The 24990-nt window shown below is 40.0% G+C and overlaps 1 protein-coding gene across 1 annotated transcript in view; it reads left to right on the top strand.

Annotated features, from left to right (window-relative positions):
- Window positions 1-11230: 11230 nt before the first annotated feature.
- The window catches only part of LOC100702442 (myelin basic protein), a 51135-nt gene continuing 37375 nt past the window's right edge, over window positions 11231-24990 (top strand). The window contains exons 1-2 of the mRNA XM_025911162.1: window positions 11231-11309; window positions 23439-23583. Coding sequence (XP_025766947.1) covers window positions 23535-23583 — 49 coding nt within the window. The 5' untranslated portion in view covers window positions 11231-11309; window positions 23439-23534. The remainder of the gene's footprint in view (window positions 11310-23438; window positions 23584-24990) is intronic.

Below are 24990 nucleotides of genomic sequence, written 5' to 3'. Positions count from 1 at the left end.
AATCAAAGCCTAATTACAAACAAATGCACGTCTGGGGTTTATCGCCTGTCTTAAAGGGATGTCGACGCACGAGGAGGAGGCTCACAGTGATGTGGAAGCCACAGACCAATGAAATTGTACATGCTGCAGGATAACTGTTAGTGATGAGAAGTGGGCAAGTACTGAGTCTTAGAGGGAAAATACTGAAGCAACAGATGATGTGGTATACACATTAGTTAGCTTCACATCTGCACATCAGTGTTGTTTTGGTGACAGCGCAGCAACATTAAACAGTAAATTGACTATTTTAGGCAATGCTGTTACTGATGAAGGTGGTTTACAGTACATGGATGGCTAGGGATAACTGATTGTATTTTCTTTTCCTTTTTATGCAGCAATAGTGGTAATTACGTTTTTCATCGAATAACTAACAATTTGTTCTGTGGGAAGCGCAGTGGTGCACAGTGAGAAGTTACCGGGGCCTTTTTGTGTGGTATTTGTTTGCAGGCAAGTCGTTCCAAATGTCCTTTCAGAGAAATTTCTCCACAGGTTTCTCCCCACAGCACATCAGCGCAGAGGGGAAGTGCCTGCACAACGGGAGAATCGGGTAAATCCACAGCAAACAAAACGTTCACAAAAGCAAACATTCAAAGCAAGAGGAGCCTGAGCTATGCCAGCTCTGCAGGCACAACAGTAGGCATTGACTGAGTGGGATCTTCAGGCATAAGTAGGAGGTGAGTAATCACAGACTGCACACAGGTGAGTGATTGCCAGATTGCTTCCACAGTATGCAGATGGAAAAATGGGAGTCAGGAGGAGCCTCTGCCCCTGAAACTCACAAGCAGAGTTAAACACACACAGACACACAGGTAGAGGAGGGCAGAGAGCAAAAGGGGAGAAAAGAGGACCTTAAGACCAAATCATGTTGGCCCTGCGATAGACTGGTAACCTGTCCAGGTTCTGTCACACTTCAACTCAGTTCACTCCTATTTTATTATATAACACCAAATCACAACAACAATTGCCTCAAGGTGCTTTATATTGTAAGCTAGGCTCCAGCCCAGGATGGATGGATGGATGGATAAAGCCAGAAACTTCCAGTGTACATGGAGACTGAATCATTCAAGCATAAAAACAGCACCAAAATAAAGGAATCGACTACTTTTGTGTCTACACAGAACAGACATCTTAGCAAAGAACCTAATCTAAATCATATCTTGAGGCGCTTTGTTACTAGCAGCAGGTTACAAAAACCTATAATATATTCCCATTTCTTTAGTTGAATCTATGATAAATGGCAGAGATAACACAGTTTGACAGGAATAAAATAGTATTTTATGACTGACAAGCTGATTCTCAAAGAACTATTTGCAAAAAATCGGGCATATCTCAACACAGTGTGCAGTGTGTTCCTAAAACCTTTGAGGAAACAGCATGCAACAAAAGCAGCAGGATAGTAACAGATGAACAGACTCTGAAAAAATATGGAAGAAAGATCCAATACAGGACTTGAGAGATGTATCCGGGCGACAGTTGAAGATCGCCAGCAAGGGTGGCTGTCGAGAAGCCATTCTTGTTCAGATTGATGAAATTATGAATGCAGAAAACCATAATGAGATTAAGATCCACCATGCAGTATCATTTGGAAAACATCTGATAGACACAGCCAATGCAGTAAAAGCATAACTGGATAGAAAAACATACAATCACACACACAAAACACTCTCATTCATAGATTGCCCTCCCCAGAGCTCAGCCCTCGACATTACTGAAGCGGTGCTTCAATAATGTCATCTTCACAGAGAAAACAACAAAAGGCAGCCAACATCCAAAGAAGAGCTTTGAATGTGCTTCAAGAAGCCTGGAGAACTCTTCCTGAAGAATACTTAAAGAAATTACAAGAAAGATTGCCTAAGAGCGTTCAGGATGTGTTGAGGAAGAGGGTGGTTGAAGATTTCGCCCATTCTGCTGCCTTCTAAAAATGTCAGCGTTTTTTCGGTCTGCGTGTTAGGTTTGAAGATTTGTTACACCCCTTGACAAAATGGCTAGTTGCTGGTATCACAGTCCTGGAGCCTGAGTAACAATAACAGAGTCATCCGCATACTTTAAAACAGTCCTGCTTTCATACCTGCTCTGACATGTATTTGTGTATTGGGATGAATTATTATAATGGTAAGATCACACATCCATGTGAGGAGTCCGTATAGGAGGAAGTCGACTCTCATTTTTTTTCCCAGTGTGTTAGTTGAAAAGTCAAAATTGCTGCACGGATCAAATCGATCCGAAGCCAAATGGTTAAACAGTGAGGATGAAGAATGTTAAAACTGGAAGAAACAAAATAGTAGTCTGGCATGAGACCGGATTCACTGTGTTGTGTTTAAGAAGTAAGTCAAACAAAGGGACTGAAACATCCTCTGCTCTCCTGAGGGGTGTGTAAGCAAACCTCATGGGGGATCAGCTGCCCCCCATGAGGTTTAAGTAACCTAAGAAGTCTTATTTATTCTTCCCATCCGGCACGTTTTTAACTTACTTACAAGGAATGATGCAAAAATCAGCAAATAGGCGTGTTACATCAGCGTGTTTCAAAAGTAACCACAGCACAGCCGCTTCCCAGTCAGTGCAGTCAGAGGACTCCTGCTGGCACAGACTCTGCCGAAAGTCACCGACACAATTTATCAGTGCTCTCTTTTTTAAAACCATTTTCTACAGACACTAAGCACACAGAGCCAACCGAGGTTAGTGACTGTGTATAATTTATATCTATAATAACATTTTAAATTTACAATTCAAAACTATAACAAAGATCTATTATCTCATCCCCCCTCGATGTGCTGGAGACATATTGATCAAAGTTTAAAATGACTCTTTTTTTTTTATATCATCCGATATAAAGTTTGGTGCCTGTTTGCAGTTTTGGAATTTTTGAAGCAGAGTCAGCATTTGCCTTTAGGGCAATATGTTCTCTGACGGTCACCAGACAGTATCTTTAAAGTCGAAGCACACACGACCACCCGGAGTTTTCCTCACAGCTTCACTTTCAATCCAAATGAAAATCCTCTGAATAAGTCATTGTCCAGGCTGTGACAAGCTTTGTCTCAGTAAAGGCAGTGATCTCTGAAGTTCTTCTGAACATGAACATGCCGATTGGACTCCCTTTTGTTTGGGTGATATTCCCAGTTATCACCTTACTTCCATACAGCACATAGCTTCAACATTCCCTAAAGCCATCCTTTTCCATGATCTGATTTGAAACACCCTCCGTGTATGAAATTTTCTAGCCCCCACTCAACAGTATGCATTTTTGTAGTCATTTTAGTTAAAGTAATCACATCTCAGGCTAAAAATAATTGTATTTAGTAAATTTTTACTGCTGCGAAATGTCAAAATGGATCAAACTTGACCTGAAAGGCATGTAAAGTTGACCAAAGAGCAGTTAAATAATGAGTAACAGGACACAGAAACCTACCTTGAGGGTGACGGCAGATGGAGGTACATTTAAAGTTTTCACTTCACAGCTTTTCATCAGAATCCTCATGCTGATTTAGTCTTTGGTATTTTGTTATTAAAATGACTATAGAAAGCACTTCACTTCATCAGTAACACTATAAAAGCACTATATAAATCACAGTCCTCTTCAGGATTACAGACATTTGTGAGAATGAAACTGGGAGGAGAGCAGATCATTCCTCTTTAATGTGGTTTCTCAAGACATATTCACTCAGCTTTACTGCGTTCTCTCTCAGGCCCCAGTGTGCTCATTAATCCACGAGATGGATACTTTTTCTTTTTGGATTTGACGGATGTGGTGGCATCAAACGCGAAGAAGCATCAAAGCACTGTTGTTACCTTGAAAATTTTCCGGTTTGGAAGAGAACTTCTTGAAATTTACTGGCAGAATAGAAAACACACAACGGAGCTTGCCAGTGGGTGGAAATAAAGCAGCACTGAAAATAATAGCCTTATGATGTGAGATTTTAAAAAAAGTCCTCTAGTGATGTATGACTCCTATTTACTGCGGTGGAGTTTTAGAGGGGAGCAAGAGGATGGAGCAGTGCCTACACGGGTTTTAAAGTCCATTTTTTGTGAGGGGAGGGCTTTTGAGTGCATTGGAGTATGATAACAGTCACGCAGTTAGCCTAATTATAGTGTTTTAGTGAATACTGGAAAACAAAATGTAAGAATCCCATTGGTTTGGATGCAAACTATCCCTTTTTGAGAAGCGTAGCTTGATGACACATTAGATGAATATTGTCAGTGTCGTGCACCCTGCAGTGATGCTGGATGTGGGAATAGCCACTCTGCCACCCAGAGATGGAACCAGAGATAAAATGTTGCATTTTTAATATTTTAAATGAGATAAAGACATGAAGGAAGACACAGATTACAGTTAGAAGTGCTGATATTTATTAGCAGAGTTACACATGTTTATGTGGCTTTGAATTGGCTTTTCTATTTCTGAACATTTAGGTTTCACATTTCCTCACAAATGTTCACCAAAGTTCATGTGGAAACACCTCCTGCCACTCTTCATAATGCTTTTGTCAGTTAAGTAGGCAGTTAATTTAAAGGCTTTATGTAAAATTGGGGTGTCAAACATGAGGCCCTTGGGCCAGAATCAGCACGGTGAAGATTGAGGCCCATTGGACACCTTTGGAACAAGTAAGAGGGTATAAATTTTAGCTGACATTAAACTGTATGCTCATATCTTTTACAGTGTTTGCTACTGATAAAGACCTCCCCCATGGCCACTCATAGTTCACCAAAGTAACTAAGTAATAATTAATTCTATCGTTTTACACATTTCCTTCAAAGAGAAGCCCAAAGTGCTGACTGCTTTCTTTCTTTGCTACAGCAGCTTTTTCTTTATCATGTAGCCAAACTCAGATGCACCGCACAAACTGCACTTCTTTTTCTCATGTTAAGATATATCACAGGGATTAAGCGTGTAGCTAAACTCTTTTCCCACGGACAGAAAGGGGAGTTTCAGTCCGGCCTATTTATGTGGCCCACGATGTGAAGTGAGTTTGGCACTCGAGATTTAAATAAATACGGAGAGTCTTACCTTCACTTTCAATGACCACAGAAGCAAGTTGGACTTCTGCTGTGATTGTCCAACCTTACATATCATCATGGCTTTACTGACTCAACCTATGCTAATACTAAGAGGTGTCTGCGCTCATTGCACCTCAGCGCTGAACAAGGTAAACTGAGTAAATATTCCCAGATCATTAATGATGAATGATTTTTAACATTCTTTTCAATAATAGATACATTTTTTTGATGCTTTGAGATAAAGTCTTATTAATATGCAGCGCCATAATTACTGAAATTAACAACTCCGCTCTGTAACTGAGCAAAAGGAGGTGGAGATGACTTGCATACTTATTTCGGAGAGCTTCTTGCCTTCTGCATATGGACCTTATATCAATACTGAAACTCCAGTGATTTATTTCCAACTCAAATGATAGATGCAAAAAGAGGGGTTGCTCTACAGGTACATGAACATTCATAAAGTAGCTGGAAGACGTTCAGATTAGTTAGGATAATAGGAAACAGGGAAGCAGGAACTCTGTCTTGCTTCTCTATGCATGATCACTTTCAATCAGAGTAATAACCTTCCAGATAAAAACATGAAAGTAAGACCCCTGAATTTATTCTTAGTAAATCCCGCGATACATAAAAACGCAGAATCACAAGGATGCGTCCGTTCCCGGCTCTGTAATTCACCATCTGTCCTTACAGGCAACTGCTGAAAACAGAACCTCTGGTACTCATATTTTGTTTTCGGTCGATAACCCCAGACATCATGATTTGTATAAAGGAAATATGACCCCGCATATCTTGCTACACGCTTTCCTCAGCATGGATACATAAGACGACAAACAACTGCCCTCTCCCCTCAGTTACTGTGATGGATAATCCATGTTGTTTTAGGCCCATTACCTCGACCGAGGGCTGGCTATTTCCATGACAACGAGTTACTGTATCTCAGTCAAAATCGGTCCAGGCTCTAAGCTAATGGGTTATTATTATATGACTGATAATGTTGAGTCATTTTCTCTGCCTTGGGCTGATCTCCTTGGTAAGCAATCAGATTGTTGATTCTGCCAGCATCCCCCTCCCCACATAATTCCCACTCTCACGATCTAAGTCCCACAAAGCCCAACTTCTACAGTCACAAATCAGGAGCTCTGAGTTGGACTGGATGGACCGTGTCCTCCCGGATACATTATCACAAGCTATTTGATTTCTCTGGCCAAAGCAGAATTGTGTTACAGCCTAAATCTGATCATCCTCAAGTAGGACATTTATGGCTATGGTTAAAATGTCCTGAGATAATCTATGATTCCAAAATCCTTAAAGAAAAATGGATAAACAACTGTAACCCTTTTTTTTTAAAGTAGCACAACAAAGACTGGCTGAAACTGATCCACTGATTCAGCTATAGTCGTCTTGGTGAGCCCAAATAATTTTTCCTGAAACTTTGGGTCAAATGTTTGTCTTATTTCGAAATACATGGACAAAAAGTACTGGGCCACCTACATCTTACGCCTACAGGAGCTGCTCAGGCTTAGAAACCCATGCCATGCAGCTGGTTGCAGAATACTTAGGAGGGAAACTCACACAAACTGACTTATCGCCAATGGTGGCATCCTGTTATAGCAACAACTAGACTGCAGCTCTCTAGAACGACCCGTTTTTTTGTCATTTTTGTAAAGGCAGCCTGCATGGCTATTTGCTTGATTTATACACCTGTGGTAATGAGACTAAAACACCTGAATTTAAGGATTAAGAGCCCATGTGGCCCAATTTTTTTTCATATAGTGTATGTGCACATCTATACACACAGTATGTATAATAACATTCAAGTGCTTGAACAATACTCTCAAACCCTGTAAAGTGTTTTTATTGCTTTCTTTCTTCTTTATAGTCTGTTTTCCATTTTTGCCCCCAGTTGTGTTCCTGCATCATTACCCAGCACAATACACCACTTTCAGATTATACCAAATGCACTTTATAATGTTTCAGATGCCATTTTTTTTACCCACTGCAGAAGCGATATCCCATTAAATTGCAAGAGCAGACATGATGAACTGTAATGGTGGCCGTGGTGCTAAAGCATGGCATCTTTCAGTTTTTATCTCCAAGTTACTTCCAGCTACGGTAAATTTAGATTGTTGCTTTCATTCATGGCCAACAAGTATCATAATGTCATCTTTAGATTTATCTCTGAGACCTGCTTTTGGTCATTTTAGAACTGACTTTCAAAGTCATGTGTGAATGTTTTTCTCTGAAAAAACAAAGAAAAGAAAAAAGTGTAAGGACGTAGGACAGTGCAGCAAACAGAAGACAAGGGAATAGAAAATGCAGAAGAGCGTGAACATGCAGTCACATTTGTCACAGCTTTGTATTGTTAGTATGGTAAACCACTAGGAGCCATATGTTTCATTTCCATTGTATGTTTTTGGCATTTTCATTGTTTTAGTTGTGTTTTATTTGTGTGTGTGTGTGATGTATGTTGGAGTAAAAGTACTTTTACCTCACATGACGTGGAAATCTGAAACTATGTCAGGCAAGACCTTTAGGAAAGACAATGAACAATACCCTTCTTGAGTCTACTTATACTCTGAAAAAGTTTCTAGATATTTTGATCAGCATAGCTTACAGAGTATGAAAGGAATTTCTAATCAGGTGTTACTGGCTGACAGTATTCATCTACGCAGAATTCAGACAAAGGTTTGGGGAAAGCTGTAGCCTTCTGCTGGATAATCTATCACTGCGGTGAGTGTATGAGTTGATTTGGCACTTAAATGGTGAGAACTTTGAAAATGAGGCAACATTCGAGGATAAAAGTATACTGTAGTTGCTCCAATACTACTTTGAAACATTTGCTGCTATCATTTGTTGCCAATTCGTATTCAATTGATAGCGCTTAAATGTAAAAAAAAAAGACCATAAATTACAAAATTCAAATATTATTTTTATTTAATAAGACTTTTAACACCTGAAATCATGACATTTTTTTGGAAAAATGTTTACTAAGGTCATAGATAACAAGTCCTAAGTGATTTTTTTCGCTTAAACTTTTATACAATTTGAACTTTTTTTTGCCAAAGAAGTCGCCCCCTTGTGGTCTTCTTAAAGAAAGCATTGAAACATCAATGCTTTCTTTAGGAGGTTATTTTATTAGTTTTGAAAAGTCAGACAGTGCACCACGAGCCAAACAGAGGTCAGAGCTTCAGAATTGTCTTTACACTTTTAAGATGTTCAGAAACCCTCTTTAAAAATGTAAAAGATAATATGACACAGCACGATACTAAGATATATGGCGATGACAGCAGTTACAGTATGAACAACTATATGAATGGTTAAAATTCTTTAAGTGCCTGAAGAACAGCAGTCTTATTACAGTTTTAATCAATCGCTTTGATGCAGGTCTCACATCAGAAATGTCTTTATCACTACTCTTAATCCACTGTAGTTCTCAGATCAGTAACACATTTCCCCACACACACTAACCTTTCCTCACTGTTTTTGTGCACACTGCTATAGTTTCCATGCATACTTCACTGCTAAAGATATTTGTTATTATCTGAATCTCACAAGTCATCAAAACAGTTTGTGCCTTTGTCAGCCACAACTCTAGATCTCACACTTTCCTGAATATTCTACAGCTTGGCATTGACATTTTCAATTAAATTACTTCTGACTCCTTTTGAAATATATAAAAGAACAAGGCCACTAACACATTGTCGGTGAAATGCGGTGAAAATGCTGCTATATTTGATATATATATATATATATATGCATGGATATAATTATGAAGCAAAGAAAAAATTGATAAATAACTCTAAATATGTCAATAGCCACCCTTTGCTTTGTAAAAAGTGCCGCAAACCCTTGGCCTTCTGTCAATGAGCTTCATGATGTAGTGACCACCTGAAATGATTTTCACCTCACAGGTGTGCCTTATCAGGGTTCATTTATGGAACGTGAGGATGGCCCTAGGAAAGGAAGACCGAGAGTCACCTCTGCTGCTGAGGAGAAATTCATCCAAATCACCAGATTCAGAAATCACAAGTTAACAGCACGACAGGTTAGAGCACAGATAAATGGCACACAGATTTCCAGTAGCAGACACATCTCTACATCAACTGTTCTCAGGCCTATGTTGCAATTCTCACAGCAGAAAAGCTTTCCTCTTAATGCAGTTCTCAAAACAGTTCAAGCATTTTTCATAGCATAGAGTCTACTGAGCAAAAGGCACTACGACAATCAAAACTCTTCCACGTTTGTCAAAACATATTAAAACAAATTCAGAAACAAAAAGTTAAAAGCGAAACTTTACAAAATTGCTGAAATGGAGAAAAACAAAATGACACTCATTAAACTATATGCATCAGAAAACAGACAAAGAACACATATACCATCTATGAACAAAGCAGCAACTACTGTATAGTCCCGTAAAGTCACACTACATACATACAGCAACCACTTTATTATGTACGCCTGTTCCACTGCTCATTACATTAATCCAAATACTGAATCATCCTTTCACATCAGCAGCAAGTCAAAACATTTAGGCATGTAGACATGGTCAAGACAGCCTGCTGAAATTCAAACTGAGCATCAGAATAATAAAGAAAGACGACTGAACGGGGCACGGTTGTTGTATGATGTGAATAATTCAGATGCTGTTGATGTATTGGGATTTTCCCATACAATCATCTCCAGGGTTTACAGAGAATAGTCTAAAATGTGAGTGAGCAGCAGTTCTCTGGGTGAAAATACCTTGTTGATGTTAGAAGAGAACGGCCAGACTACTTCGAGCTGATGGGAAAGCAACAGTAACTCAAATAACCCCTGGTTACAAACAAGGTTCAAGGTACTAACAGGCACAACACATCTGATCTTGAAGCAGATGGGCTACAGCAGAAGACCACACTGGTCTTTGAAAAAATTTTTAAATTAAAAACACTAAAAGCAATGCTGGGAATTATTCAGGAAAGCAAGCAAGAGCTGTGACTGACAGAAGTACAAACTTTTTTGATGAGTTGGCAGATTTAAGTGAGAAGTGCATAAACACAGTAACAAATATCTATAGTAGTAAATTATGTGTAGAAACCACAGCTGTGTAAAACAACGAGAATGTCTAGCGTGGGTGAGGCAATGCATTACTGATTTGAGAACTACATCTGCAGTGGTAAGATTCGCATTTGTGATATGAGAATTGCGCCAAAGCGATCGAGGGGGAAAAAACCCTGTTAATTAACCTGTTGGAGGCTTTGAGCAAAGCATGAACCTGATTGCCTGCCTGTATTGTGCAATCGTTGACCCTCCTGGCTGTAAAGCTTGCTCTCAGAGTGCGCAAATCCTACAGCCGTCTGTTTTCTGTGCTCGTGAGATCCACTTTAAAATCACGTTTATTTAACCCTCCCCGCCGTGAACCACGAGTCACTAATCATGCACAGACGTGCACCAGCGTGCTTTTTAGTCCATATTTCTTGGCGGATTACAGCTGCACGCCGCCCCACCCCTTAACAAACAACATCATCACTACCACTGTACCTAAATCAGGAAGCACCGACACGTTTTTCTTTTTTTCCCTTTTTTGTTTTCTTTCCGTTTTTTTTCGTAACGGAGACACTTTGGTGATTACAGCAACTGCGAACCATAAAGGGGGAAGAAGGCGTTATCTTCGATGCTGCTGACGACCACCGGTGACCACTACTAAAAGAAGACTGACACTTTGTTTCATCCAGTACAAGGCACAGCTGTGGATGCATTTGACACAGTCTAACCGGAGAAGGGTATGTGCACAGTCAAGCTGGTAAAATTCACAGGAAAACAAACACACACACGTAAAAGAACGCGGGGGATACCACACTATTTGCATTTTATGTGGACTGCAGCTCGTGTGGTTTAGCGATTGTAAACATGTTTCACACGTCGACGCCTTTACGGCGCGCAACAAAAGCTGAAGCGAAAATATGCTCGGAATGTAGTTTCTGAGTAACTTTAGAAGACAGCGACGGAGCGAGAGCCGTGTTAGCATCCCTGTCACCACACTGTGACACTGCGTTTGTCATGTGCTTCGGCGGTGTCGCCCCTCCGCCAGCACTACTACAACAACTCCCCCCTCCATCCATCCTCGCGGCTGTCTGTCCTCGCGCTCCGAACACAGTTAGCATACCGTGCGATTTGACTCTTCTTCGCTTAACCGCAACATGACAAAGCGTTTCGTGTGAGAGCAACACCTTGTTCACAGCCAGCACTTAAGTACCTATAATTCGGCGTGCACCCAACTCGACAAGCTGGACTTTAATGTGGTAAATTTAAGGGTTTATTATTTGCTTCCTAATGCTTGCCACCGGAAGCCCCACTTTGTTGTTGGTAGTAGTCGTCCACTGGGCTAGCAGAGAAAGGAACTATTTAGTCTAAACAGCGTTAATATCACTTTCGATAGATTGCTTAGATGTTTTCCGAATTTATCCGTGGTTTAAATCGACTCGTTATGTCACGTTTCCCTCGCCACGAACACACGCAACGAAGTGCGGCGCCTTTAAATGGCGAGAATTCGAATGAGGATTTGCGCCCAAACTTCAGTGTGGATCACTCTGGTTACATGTTATTTACTGAGCACGTTAATGCATGCGTAAACAAGCTGCTGAGTGTACCTTTCACAGTTGCAGCAGTCAGCATTGCTACAACTGTTTGTTTTTAATGCTTGACAAGTGTATAAATTGGACATTCTTTGTAGGTGTCTATCATGGGTTAGGCTTTAATTATGGTGGTGTTTTGACTAGGCTGCTGCCTTTCAGCACGCTCAACCATGTAAAGCAGGAGGAAATGGAAGTATTACATCACTGCATCCCAAGGGAAGGCTATTCTACAGCAAGCTCACCTCCTTTCCTCACTTTACATGAAACAGGATGGTGACAGAAACCATGAGCCTCTGTGTGACTATGATGAGCACACAGCATTTTTATCCACACACTGCAGCTTGTGCAGCTCAAGACCCAACGATAAGCTTTCCAGCTATGTGTGTATTTTTATTCTTTGCCAGTTAGTTATATATAAAAAGGGACATTGAGGCTCAAAGCTGTTGTGACATGCTCACTTTTTGCTGCCTTCCTCGAGCTCTAAATAAAGCACTTACACATGAGTGGGCGCCTGTGCCTGAACTACAGTGATTTATTAAAGCCTGCTGACCCTCTAGCAAGGGAACATTGTGCAAGATAACCCCTGGCTTTGTTTGATAGAAATCCCATGTAGGTTTAATCCTCACTTTTTTCTATTTTCCTTCAGATGATGAAAAAAAGTTATTAACAGTTATCATAAGATAACACAATTGCACTGCGGTTTCAGTTTTGGTACAGATCGAAACGTAGATATTTTTAGTATCGCTGTCTACACAGACACAGCTTTTACCAGCAGCTCCAGATTAACCTTCGCAAAGTTTCTGGAGCCAACTCTAGTTTCTCTGAAAGTACCTGAGTTGCGAAGGCCACAAGAGTGCATTTGTCTAGGCCAGGAGAAAGAAATACCAGGAAGATTTGCTCACACCGTCTCATGTCCCAGCTGGCATTCCTTTGCCTTTATGAACATGCTGTACTTACACCAGCAAGCCCCCCCTCTGTGAGTATCATGCAATCGGTTGTGCAAACACCCAGAATTTTTTCTTTCTCAGCCAACATTTTCTACCCCATTTCTGCACGTGCACTGCATCCACTTGCTACATCTGTGTTTTTACAGGTGATACACTGAGGTTTGACAACTTCCGTGCTCAGAGATTCACAGACTTCCTCCCGTTTTTCACTTCCCCCTCCTGTCTGTGCCTGCTCTGGCAAACAGGTTGAGTCACATTACCTTCACCTCCTGCGCAGCAGTGCACTCGTTTTGTTGGTTTTGCCCTAGGTGGGTGTTGGCAGTGTTGCCTCTATGATATTCTTGACAGCATATGTTGTCATTGAAAGTAGCGTCACAGCCTTGAAAGTGTTGCTTAAACGTTATCCCTCTAGGCCAGGGTTTGGCAATTAATTTTCTAAAGAAATGAAAAACTGGGACTGTTGTGGAGGGCAACAGTGAGCTGAACTCAGTTCCGCTCAATATTAATTTTATGTCTTTGTAAGAGTAAATGTTATAGTTTGGTCCTAAATATAGCCCCTTGGGGAAAATGAATAATTGCCCATCCCTGCTTTAGAGCCATATTATAGATGGCAAATGCAAGCAAGTGGCTTGGGTCATACATCTTCATTGTGGAGTTCTAAGCTAGTGCTTCAGGCTCCAGGTTATGTCAGTAAGGGCCCCCTGGGAGTGATGGAGAGTTCCTGTGCAAAACATCTCAAAACAAACATTTGTTTGAATTAACAAAGCAGATTGCTGTGCTTAGTATTGGACCACTGGGAGTATTGTTTTCCAACTGATGTCTGATATTCCCATAGAGCCATATACACAAATTCAAAAAAAAAAAAAGAGAGAGAAAAATCCCACAGCTGTCTTCTCAGACATTTCTATGCAATAGCAGCTCTGTATTTATACAGACTATATTTGTAGTCTATGCTGTCATGGCCCTCCTTCGAAACAACATCAGAGCATCTTTGCAAGTTTAAGATGAAAAGTGCCTCAGTTTGATATTTTAGTCAAAGAAAGGGGAGCTTATCCAAATAAATCACTCAACCCTGAGACCAATTATCTCATGTTAGCAGAGCAAGAAGCGAAGAATGCAGTGACTCTGGTGTTTTAGGCAGACAGCTGGAGCCTGCAGGCTAGCATCACCTCTCTCTGTGGTGGAACTGCTGTAGTTCGGGCAGATGCGCATGGCCAACTGTCGTTTCATTCAAGAGGAATACTGATGAAAGGGGAAAACGACTTGAAGGGTTTTCATTTAAATTCCGTTCAGCTTGTTTTGTTTTTGCTTTTAATGGCGTCAATGCAAGACATGCAAAACCCGAAGTGAAGGGCGCTTTACATAGTAAGCTAAAGATGCTTTGATTTTAGAGAGAGAACTCTAATGATCTCATCTGATTCTTCTCTTTGAGCAAGCACTTATGAGGAGGAAGAGATCTGTGGCAGAACCAGAGGGGCAGTGAAAAAGATGTCAGTAGAGCATAGACAGACCTCACACAAATGAAGAAAAGAAAAAATGTCAAATTCTGAAATTTCAGAGGTTTAATATAAAATTTTGGGCTTATTTGCTTCTAAATTACTTAATTAATCCCTTTTTAATTGGCCGAGTTGTTAGTCAAAACTACAAGTTTAACATAGTCCAAAAAAGTTAGTAGGCACCAACACATTTTTTTATGTATACCACCAACCTGTTAATTTCAAGGGGTTTTGGCACCCTGCTGTAACTTTATTTGCATAGTCAGCCTGTACAGTTGTGCCAGTTTCTCCATATTCGAGCCTTCATAATGATTCAGCATGAAAAGGAGCTATTCAGGCAGCGCATGTGCTGAGTGCAATCAATAAAATAGCTATTTAAAAATGTAGACGGTAAATATGTTGTTATTTTGTTAGGCTGCCACAGATGAAAAACACTGGCTTGACGTTCAGTTCCCCAGCTCCTCCAGTCCACACACTGAATAGTTCTTGGAAAGGGCAGAGAACCCCAAACGTCTCCTCACCTTGTAGTGTAGAATTCTTTTGACCGCTCCAAATACCAGTCCAGTTACCATTTTAAAACGTTAAGTCTTTGAGTAAGGTGAAATGTATTCTGCAAATCAGTGCTCCCTCAGAAAATGCAGTCTTCTTCTTGCTATAATGATTGCAGCGTATGTTTGTACCCTACCTCCTCCTTAACGCTTGGGCCAATCTGAACGAAACTTTGCTTGAAAATTGTTACACATACAGCGATCATTAATATCTAAATAGCACAAAAGTGAGGAAATTTGTGTTTGATTTGTGCTAACAGTGCTACTTGGCAATAAATCTCATACTGTTGGAAAGCCTGTTTATTTCTCCTTAAATAGTCCCACATTTATAAGGAAAATGCATTTGTGGATTGAGGTCAAACTTGACAAAAAGAATCTTTTTGTCAAAGCCAAAGAGCTTATTCTGCAACCAACTATTTTTTGGTGTTTATTAGATTGACTGAAGTCTGTAAAAACAAGACATATTGGCAAATTAAGAACTGATTCATTAACAAATGGGGGCATCAGCAGATGTGGAGAACCATGGCACCTCTTCCCCATTCTGGTCACCAGCTTGGTCACCCAATACTGTGGGATGGCATCACATTCGTCAACCAGCATTTGTCACAAGTCAGCTAATGTGGTTGTGTTGGTCAGTCTGGCACGAACAGCACACCAAAGCTGACCCCACAAGAGTTTGATAAGGTTGAGGTCAGGACTGCAGGCAGGCCATTCCCTACTCTCTACTTTAAAATTCTGGAGGTAGTCTCTGCAAAGCCCCACTCTGTGGGGTGAGCATTGTCATCCTGGAGGACAGTTTGGTCCCAGTCTGTGGGACCAGATATGGGACCGACACTGGTTGTAGAATCTTCTCTCGATATCTCTCTGCATTGAGATCGTCTCCAGTGATGATAAGCCTTGTTTTTCCAGTGAGGGAGATGGTGCTCCACATCATCACCATGCTGCCTCCACCAAAAGCTGTTACCCTATCTGTGCAGCAATCAGCATAGGGTTTTCCACATCTTCTCCATACTTTGACCCAGTGATCCAGCTGCCGTAGGTAGAATCAGGCCTCATAGCCGAACATTACGTCCCTCCACATGCTCAAGTTCCAGTGCACATGTTTCTGACACATGGGGTACCAGAAGCTTAAGATCAGCCATAAATCCCAATGAGTTTGATTGTCATATTCATCATCTCCCTGCTTATCCAGTGTTACCTTCTCTATTTGTGCTTATTTCACATGTCATATGAAACAAGGGTTGTATCCATGACAGAGTTGTGTTCGAATCGCCACTAAATAATGAAAAATTTGAAAAAGTGATACTGGTGTTGCAGCCACCTTCTGCCTTCTGAAGTCCATCATTATCTCTTGTGACTTGTTCAGAAGCAGATTATTCCTCTGAGACCACCATGCAAAATCATCCAGCAGTCCTCCTCCTCTATCACTTTCACATCCAACCAATGCAGAACCATCAGAGTATTTCTGAAGGTGGCATGACCTGGGCTTGTATCGAAAGTCTGAGGTGTAGGAGGTGAACAGTGAGTGGAAACAGTCCCCTGTGGGCTTCCTGTACTACACGAGACCAGACAGAAGAAATGCAGTGCATATGTTTGTTTTAATTAAACGATCTTCTCATGTTGTTATCTTGTCCTTTGGAAAGATTGCTGGGTAGTAACTAATTCATTGACATTTTAGACTAGTTAATTGTTGCAAGTTAAATAGTTTCCATTACTTTTGCTATTATACTTGTGATTATAGAAAAGCCAGGGATAAAAAGGCATGAGCCTCAGAGCCCTTTAAATGTCGAGTATTGCTCTTGTGTGGTTGCTAATCAGAAAAAGGGGGTTGAAAATGAGTTTGCGTGTGCTTCTTTTGAAGTAGGTCAAGTAGATTTGGAAAGAATAATTTTTTTTTTTCTTACATTGGTTTGACTGATAGTGGAACAGATCCCAGCCTTCGTTTTCCTATTGACCACATTTACCCCCTGATTTCTCCATTTGGTGTGATTTTTGCATTTGTTTAGGAGCAGTAACGCTTGGCACTCACATCCATTTAAATATAAATTTTTTAGTATTACATGAAAGAGAAGAAGAGAGTAAGGAGGTGAGGATGATGAAACAATCCAGTTTCTTTATAAGGGTTGCCATTCTGGCATTGCTCTGCCCTCCCTCTGGGACAGATTTTAACCTTTGACCTCAAAGCTATTGTCAAGAATATAGTGCACTTTCCACTGATACATAGGGAGAGCTATAGATCTCTTATCTCATCCCCTTTCTCCACTGCCTTCCGCCCACAGGCACACATGCACACATATACACACATGCTCCGTATTCATTACGCAATTGACTCTCGCAGTAGGGCAAAACACGGTGCAGTCACCGAGGCTTAAAAGAAGCTGTTGTGTCGAACGCACAAGAGCAAACTTTAAGTGAAACAATGGAACCAAGCATCACATGCTCCAGTTAGAGACATGGGTTTGTCAGTCTGCTGCTGTGTGACGATGTGCCACGCAGGCGTCGTATCAAGTTATGGAAGCTAAATGAGTGCATCATACACGGGCCTCATGTGATTGTTAATCATAGGCTAGTATGTGAGAACTATGTGCTGGGATCTGGCTAGGAGATGCAGTGGCTGTGTTCCTTTTTTATTGCGTGCGCACACACAAAAAAGAGGTAGTGTCTCTTTGGTCACACATTGATTCGTTGGAGACGAACTACAGAAATACAGCATGGACCAAAATGAATATGTTACTTAAAGAATGTATAGGGACCATGCAGATTGTGGTTACAGCAGTGGTAGTAAATAAAACTGTTCTGTTTAGGTTAATTAATCTTACAGCAAGCACTGCATGCCAGTGTGATGCTTGATTTGTTCACCTCAAAAGCTGAATACTTCACTCTGACAAAGCAAGAGAAGCTGGCTTAGACAAAAGCCGAAGCAAAATTAATGACCTGTTATCCTGAAAGCTCTTCCTTACTTACTTTTTGATCTGCTAGCTTTATATATGGATCACGAACATGCTATATATGGGCCTCTGATTGGCTCTGGTGAGGAAGGTGCAGCTTCTGGCACCTCAGTGTTGTCTGTGTCACTTTCAGGCTCATTCTCTTTCATGTTTTTGGCTAAGTGGACTTTTGGACCACATATTTCTTTGAAAGTTTTAACAGTTTGCCAGCTGAGTATTGTCATAATCTGCTTCATTAAGAGCTTGGCAGACAGTACGGTGGGCAGAGCAGAGAGCTGCAGCAAATGGCAAGAACAGGTCTTTAGTTGGATCCAAGAGCAAAAACATTTCTCACTGTGTGTCATATTCTGCACCGGAGTGATGAAGTCTTAGTAGCCATGGTTCTGTTATAAATCAGTTGGGTGATGGAGCAGATCAAAGAGAGCAGGGACTAGAAGAGAGGTGTGGTCGTGGAGCTAGAGGGTCACACATGCGTGCAGGCGCAGTATTAGAGCACTAGTGTTGTATAAATTTGTACTTAAGTAAATTTACTTATGTCCAATAAAGACAGAGAAAAAATGTGTTGGGTTTATTGTAGTTAACACAAAGCTATCATGGATTTTAAACATAGATTTAAAGCTGGAGGTCATTTTAGTTTTATCCAAAAGTCAATACCAATAGATCTGTCTGCAGCAGCCAGTCGCTTTTTTGGAATATTTGCCTTTGGTTGTTCCTTAAAGTTGCTGCTTTTAAAGCACTTTGAAGAGCTGTGGAAATATCTCCTGGGATGCACTAGCTTTATGTGGGCTCAATAAGCCATCGTGGTCACTTGGAGGTGTTCTATCTACCTGTGAGGCTGAATAAAGAAGGGGAAAAATCAATTTCTTCAGCTGTTGCTCTCACCCACTCTGACGCATATTTACACATATTTGTCATGTTTGTCACATTTTAAGCATGCTGTATTTTCTTTAAATGGTTATTTTTTTCCTTTGGTTAGATATTCATTTCAATTTGAGAACAGCAAAACTACCTGATTCTTATTTTTAGCATCTCGTTCACTTTTTGATTTTCAGTCTAACGTTAGCGACTCTGCGTCACTGCTCTAATCAGAACAGGGGGTTGTTAGTCTTGAATTGTGTTTAATGAAAACACATGCAGGTTTTGCTTCTGTGTTAACTATGTTATGTTTTCTTGATCCTTATGTCCTCATTTTTTTAAAAATGCTGTACACAACAAGCAAAACAATTTACCATAAATGGTACTGTAAGCTAGCTAGGTAAAGTAAAACACAACAGTTGTCACTGCTTTTAGCTGACAGGCTTCTGAAACTCAGGTTTATGGGCATGATTTCACAGTGTTATCCATCATAATCGTTAACTCTTGGATGGCTCGGCCCGCTGTTGGATTTTTAGCCATGTCTTCTAACTCGTCCTAACTCCACCTTCTTTGCTGCAGCTGGCAACTGTAATCCTTCTGCTCTGGAGGGCCACTCCAACCAGAAGCTGGGACACAGAGATCATCAAAGCTACAGAGCAGTACAAGGACTCCCTTTTCCAGCTGTAGCACATGCTAATATGATGCAGCTTTGCCCCTCCACACTTGTTTGCAATAATTTCTTGTTGAGTCTTGTTGTAGTCAAAGTTATGGTTTCCCTACTGTTTCATCATCATTATAAAGAAGTCACTAGACCCTGATGGGGGAGATTTATGATGTAGAAAAGTAATATCTCTTTCATCTGTACAGGCCTGTAGTAAAGAAAGAAATAGCTGTCGTACTGTTTTCAGGGAATAGAAGGCTTCCTCTTTGCCTCACCCCTTCTTAAATAATCTTGGCAGTTTTTCTGGATTCTTTTTTGTCCTGACACGGTAGAGTTTTAACTTGTGTATCTTGATGCACAAACAGACTGGGTTCACCGGTAGTGGTTTCTCTGGAATGTGCTTTATATACTCAGTCATGTTACTAAACAGGGTTCTGTCAATGAAGCTGTTTTTCCCCTTAAATTTACATTTTCAACAGATTGTTGTCAAGAACAAAAAGTAAAGTAATTCGTGGTGAAAAGAGATGATGCAAAATCTAGAAGCTTTTATTTAAATGTCAGTATGCAGGCTTTTTACCAACTAATGAGCCCCATTTCTTATCCACATCAAATCCATGCAGAAGCACTAGTGGCCTATGAGGATGATGATTTTAAATGGCCTCAGGTAATGGACAGCTCAGATGGATATAATTGCTTATATATATACAGGCTTCCGCTTGCATGGTAATGGATCAGGTGGTGGGCTTTAGGTAGCCATCCTATAATAAGAGCTTTTCCATCTTAATGACTTATTTAATGATAAAATGGAAATGTTTCCAGGTACGTGCTGACAGTTACAGCAACTCATGTGGGTTAAAATCGAAAGGGGCACTCGAAATTTGGCTTTTTCCACACAAATCCCCTTGTGTCGGGGGACTGTGTGTGCAAAAACAAAATCCAAGTTAGCAAGTCACTGTTAAATGCAACTGCTGAGTTGTAATTGCAGCCTTGTGTTACACCCTTCCACATACACACTTCCACCTCTCCCTCTGTCACACTCGATTATGCAACAGTCCTTTCTTGCAAGTCCTTGCAGGATCTCGGCTTCGGATTGTGTAACGCTGAGAGGGGAACGGGCTGTAAGGCCTCACATTTAGCCGCAGAGAATCCCAGCGACGCCTCGCCACATCCAGCAAATATTTGAGTCCTCAGCGGACATTTTTCCGCCACACTGACTGCACAACCACTGGCACTCTAATTATATCCCTTTGTTTAACCAGTGGGATTATGTTTTGTTTTTTTTTTCCATCTTATTTTTATAGTTTCTGTGGCTGCTTTAATCCACAAGCAGATATGATTGATAGTGAGACAAATACTTTAGTTATCCCCAAGGGGAAATCCAGATATCCAGCAGCTTGGTTAAAAAACAAACATCCCTCCGGCCATAAATAATAATATTACTAATAATAATAATAAAACAATAAGGTAATTGAATAATGTTAAGAATAGGGATAAAAAATACAATAAATATATAACCCTTAATAAAACAAAGTTTCACGATAGTGTCTTACTTCCCTTTGTGGGAAAACTTGGTGGGAACGTTTTGATGAACTAACATGCTATATAGGTAAGGGTGGGGGTAAAAATGTGCCATTTTGTTTACTTGACTCCTTAAATCCATCTTTTCTATGAGTTACTATCTTGTAAAAGTCAGTTTGAGGAAGTCTCACAGAGACAGAACTATCCTAGAGGTTTGAAATGCTGCACAAAGGTAATGCTGCTTTCATGCACACAGGCCTACAGTTAATATAATAAACAGCTTTACAGTATCTGTGCTTGCTTAGTAAAGGAAGAGAGATTTTTATGTTATGTTACTTGAAACCAATAAAGCAGCCCAGAAAAGATTGCCCTGAAAATACTATTCCAACAGCACTTCTGTTACAAAACCTACCGCTATTTCTTCATGATAAGGTTCTGACAGTCATGAAAGTGTGTGCAATGTTGGTCCAAGACTCGTATAAACCCTCCTTTTCACTGTTACAAGAAATATCGTGTCATTTCTAACAAAATAAAGCTTTCTGTTTTGTTTAAACAGGCAAGAAGTAATATAGCTCTCAGCAAAGAATGTGTTGTGAATGCTTATTCATTGTAAAAATCAGAAACTTTAAAATTCAAGTCTAGCTGGAGCTAATGAAGGTCAGAAAGAGACTATCCGTAGGTGTTTATCATGGCATAGAGGTGCACTGTAAGAGGCACCTCGTGTGACAGAAATTGCGGTTCACCTCGTCGTCTTTTATTGGTTCTAGTGCAACTAGCATTGTCTTAATTATGTTATTTATGTTATATTCATTCCCTGTAAGTTTTTGCGCAGTAGTTGTTGGAGGAAAGATTTCTAACGGCATATTTAAAACTCTCATCTTTGTATTATCCAAGTGACAAGTGTGTTAAATGAAAGTGGTGTTCTGACTTTAGAACTCTTGTGTTAGCATGATTTGGCTAACTGCTTTATCGTTTTGGCTTATTTAAAAAAATAGTTTCAAGAAATGAATCAACTTTTACAAACTGGTTTGAATGGTTATCACTTATTTAAATAACCACTTTGTATTTAAAATAAAATTCTCTTCATTAAAGGGCTGTAGCTCAGAGCTAAGTTTCAGTTAGCAAGTAAACATGAAACGGATTGTCAAGATCTTTTTTTTTTGTTTGTTTGTTTGTTTTTTTGCCTTTGCTGCTGTTGTTGAAGGATGAGGTCAAAATGACCACACTGGTGGTTCTAGTGTTCAGCTTATATTAGCCACATGATTGGGAGGATTTTTAACAGCCCACAGAATACTTGAAGTGAAATTTTAGCATACAAAGTGTATTGATAGTTCCGTTTTGTTTTGATGTTAGAACTAGCTAGGTTAGCTAGTTCCTGCTAATACTGCTTTAGCAAATAGCTTGTAATTTAAACACTAAGAGACAAATGATTTTATCAACATTCACTATTAAAGCTTAGGTTATATTTACAAGTTGTTCTGTTCACAAGAAGATTTCAAATACTACACAGGGTAAACTTTTCACCTTCTCCTCTTATAAATTGCAATTTTTTGGTGAAATTTAATCTAGCTCAAAGTTTAGCTGTTTACAGGAGACTTTCCAATTGTAAAAGCTCATTTCACTCTACTGGGTAAAGATTTGTGAGCTATATTATTTATGGTTTCCAGTCATGAACTTTTATAAGCCTATTGCAATTTAATTACACTCATTCCTAAATAAAAAGCCAAACCACTGTGATGCTGCTGCTGGCATTAAATAGACCTCTTTTCTGACGACCGTGAATATAATAACACCTTTCAATAGGTGATCTGTTTTTTCAGTGCAGGTACAGAGGAAACTCATATTTAATTAACCTGGATTGACCGTTGCAAAAGGCAAACATGGAATTTAAATGTGCTTGCATAATGTGCTGTATTGATTTGTTTTGTGTTTTTTGTTTTGTATTTTATTGTTTAAAAGGTCGATCAACAATTTTTTTTTTTTCCTTCAATTGCATTGATTGACCTCAGCACAGAATGTGAGCGTGATGTCAATACATGTGAAGCTGACACACACGGCATTCTTGAATTAATGAAGATTCCTTTGGGGCTTTTTTGGTTTTTATGTTGATTCTCTCCTTCTTGACTATCAATAGACCATCAATAAACCACATTACCGTTCCTTTTTTTTGCTCCACATGAACAATGCTGACAGCACTTTTCCACACTGCCATGTGAAAAAGTGAAGACAGGCCATAAAAGGTGATGAAAGGCTTTTTTTGATGGGTGCAGATCTCCTCTAAAAGCCAAATACATGCTGTGATTATTTGAAAGTAAGAATATTCCTTTGGTGTAATTGGATGTTTTTTCCTTCAGTGGTGAGTGTCGGGCAGAGATTTAAATTGATGCGATTTCAGCCCCTCATGTACTCATCACGTTCCTCCTTTTTGCACTTAAACATTTAAAGAATCTAAAGAAGTTTATTTTTGCTGTTTATTTCTTGCATTTGTTTGTTATTTACACTGCTTCCTTGTTGATTTTTATGTTTGGCTTTTTAAGATTTAAGCTTAATAGATTATTCACGCTGCAGTGCACATGTTGGCACACTTAGCATAACATTGTGTCGCCTCATTCCTCTTGATCTGGTTTCACTTCCACTCTCTGTGGAAATAAATAGCCGTGTTGTATCCGTTCTCAAAGACGAACCCTTTCCTTCACCACACAAAGGTGCACACCTGTGCCGAGTCTGCCAGAGGTTTGGAGAATTGTTGAAACAAAGCACTGCACTGTTGTTAATGCTTACTGTAATACAATATCTCATGTCTCATAAAAAATAATGTATTAGATTCAGGTTGGGCATCTTGGAGACCAGTTTAAAGAGACAAGCCTGAGATGGTCGGGACATGTGCAGAGGAGGGATGGTGGATATTCTGGACAAAAGATGTTGAACACAGAGCTGCCAGGCAGGAAGAAAGGAGATCACAGAGGAGGTTTGTGGATGTCATGGAGGAGGACATGCAGAGGGTTGGTGTGGATGCTAGGGGCAGGGTGAGATGGAGGCAGATGATTCGCTAGTCTTTCCTAAAGTACAGTAAGGATAGCTTAGACATGTTTACTTGGCTTACTTTTAGCTGACCCGTTACAGTGATATGCATGATTTCCAGATCCTCATGGACAACAGTGGGGTGTAGACTCTGTCACCTTTTTATTACTGCCCATGATTTGTGTAGTGAGCAACCGCTGTAAAAAGGTGTGTGCTTTTTTTTTTTTTTTTTTTTATTCATACACTAATTTTAAATTGTATGCACACTCAAAAAATAAAAAAGTCAAATGCACAGATCTAAACTCTGCTTAAGGGTATCGACTAACTGTTTCTATCCAAATCACTCCACACGCGTGTTTCTGATGCCAAGAACACAGTGATGGGAAACGCATGCAGTCTCACTTTTGAGTGTTGTAGAATTAACTGAACTGTTGTAGTCTGTAATCACATGAATCTGGTAACCTATCGGATTATCTGAAAAAGAAAGCCCTACAATGCTTTCCTTTTTCCCCCCTATTGTGAGAAAACCTTTAGTCAGATGATAACGGTGAGGATGAGACTAATATGTGAGACCCTGCAGCAAAGCAATAACAGGAAGGAGCAACTGTGGAGAACCATCTAATATTTAAAGATCACATTAATGGACAGGTAGCCAGTGGCAGCAGGCAGAAAGTATATTTAAATGAATGGATGAAGGAACACAAAACTACAAACACAAACAGGAGGCTAGGGTTGAGCTCATAAAGGTCTACAGTGGTTCATTTTTGAATTGCTTTAAATGTTGCACCTCATTTCATTTGAAATAACTAGATTTGTTGCGTGCCTGTTACCATACATTTTTGGCTGTTCGTCTTCCCCCTTAAGAGGAAGGACAATGAATTGAATAGTATTTGCTGTATTTTTGGCTTTTTCTCACTTATAGGCGGCTTTCCAACATCTCCAAACTACCCTTGTTTTGACTTCATATGATTTAGGCGATCATATTTTGATCCAAAATAAGAAAATTGTTAAAAGCTTGCTTTCACTTTATGCACACAGTGTATTGTGCTTTTTTTGCTTGTTTCCTCTGAAATACAGATTCAGGGATCATAACCTTTTTAAGAGGGACACCTCAGTTTCAGCTGTATATATTCAGTTTTGTGTAATATACTGGGATATTAATAATTAGAGCTCTTTGTTGTTATTTGCTACTGTTTTGGTAGTCTTGGAGCAACTGTGACCACATACTTTATTAATCCCAGAGGAAGGTATTCTGATTCTAACATAACAGCTGTGGCATTTTTAAATGCTATTGCTGTCATTAAGAGATCGAAGGGAGGGAAAGCCCCAGTGCCTTTTTTTTATGGCTGTATGT

Source organism: Oreochromis niloticus, linkage group LG11 (assembly GCF_001858045.2).
Source record: "Oreochromis niloticus isolate F11D_XX linkage group LG11, O_niloticus_UMD_NMBU, whole genome shotgun sequence".
Classification (NCBI taxonomy): Eukaryota; Metazoa; Chordata; class Actinopteri; order Cichliformes; family Cichlidae; genus Oreochromis; species Oreochromis niloticus.
Note: the sequence above shows the minus strand (reverse complement) of the source record. Positions and strands in the feature narration are given on the sequence as shown.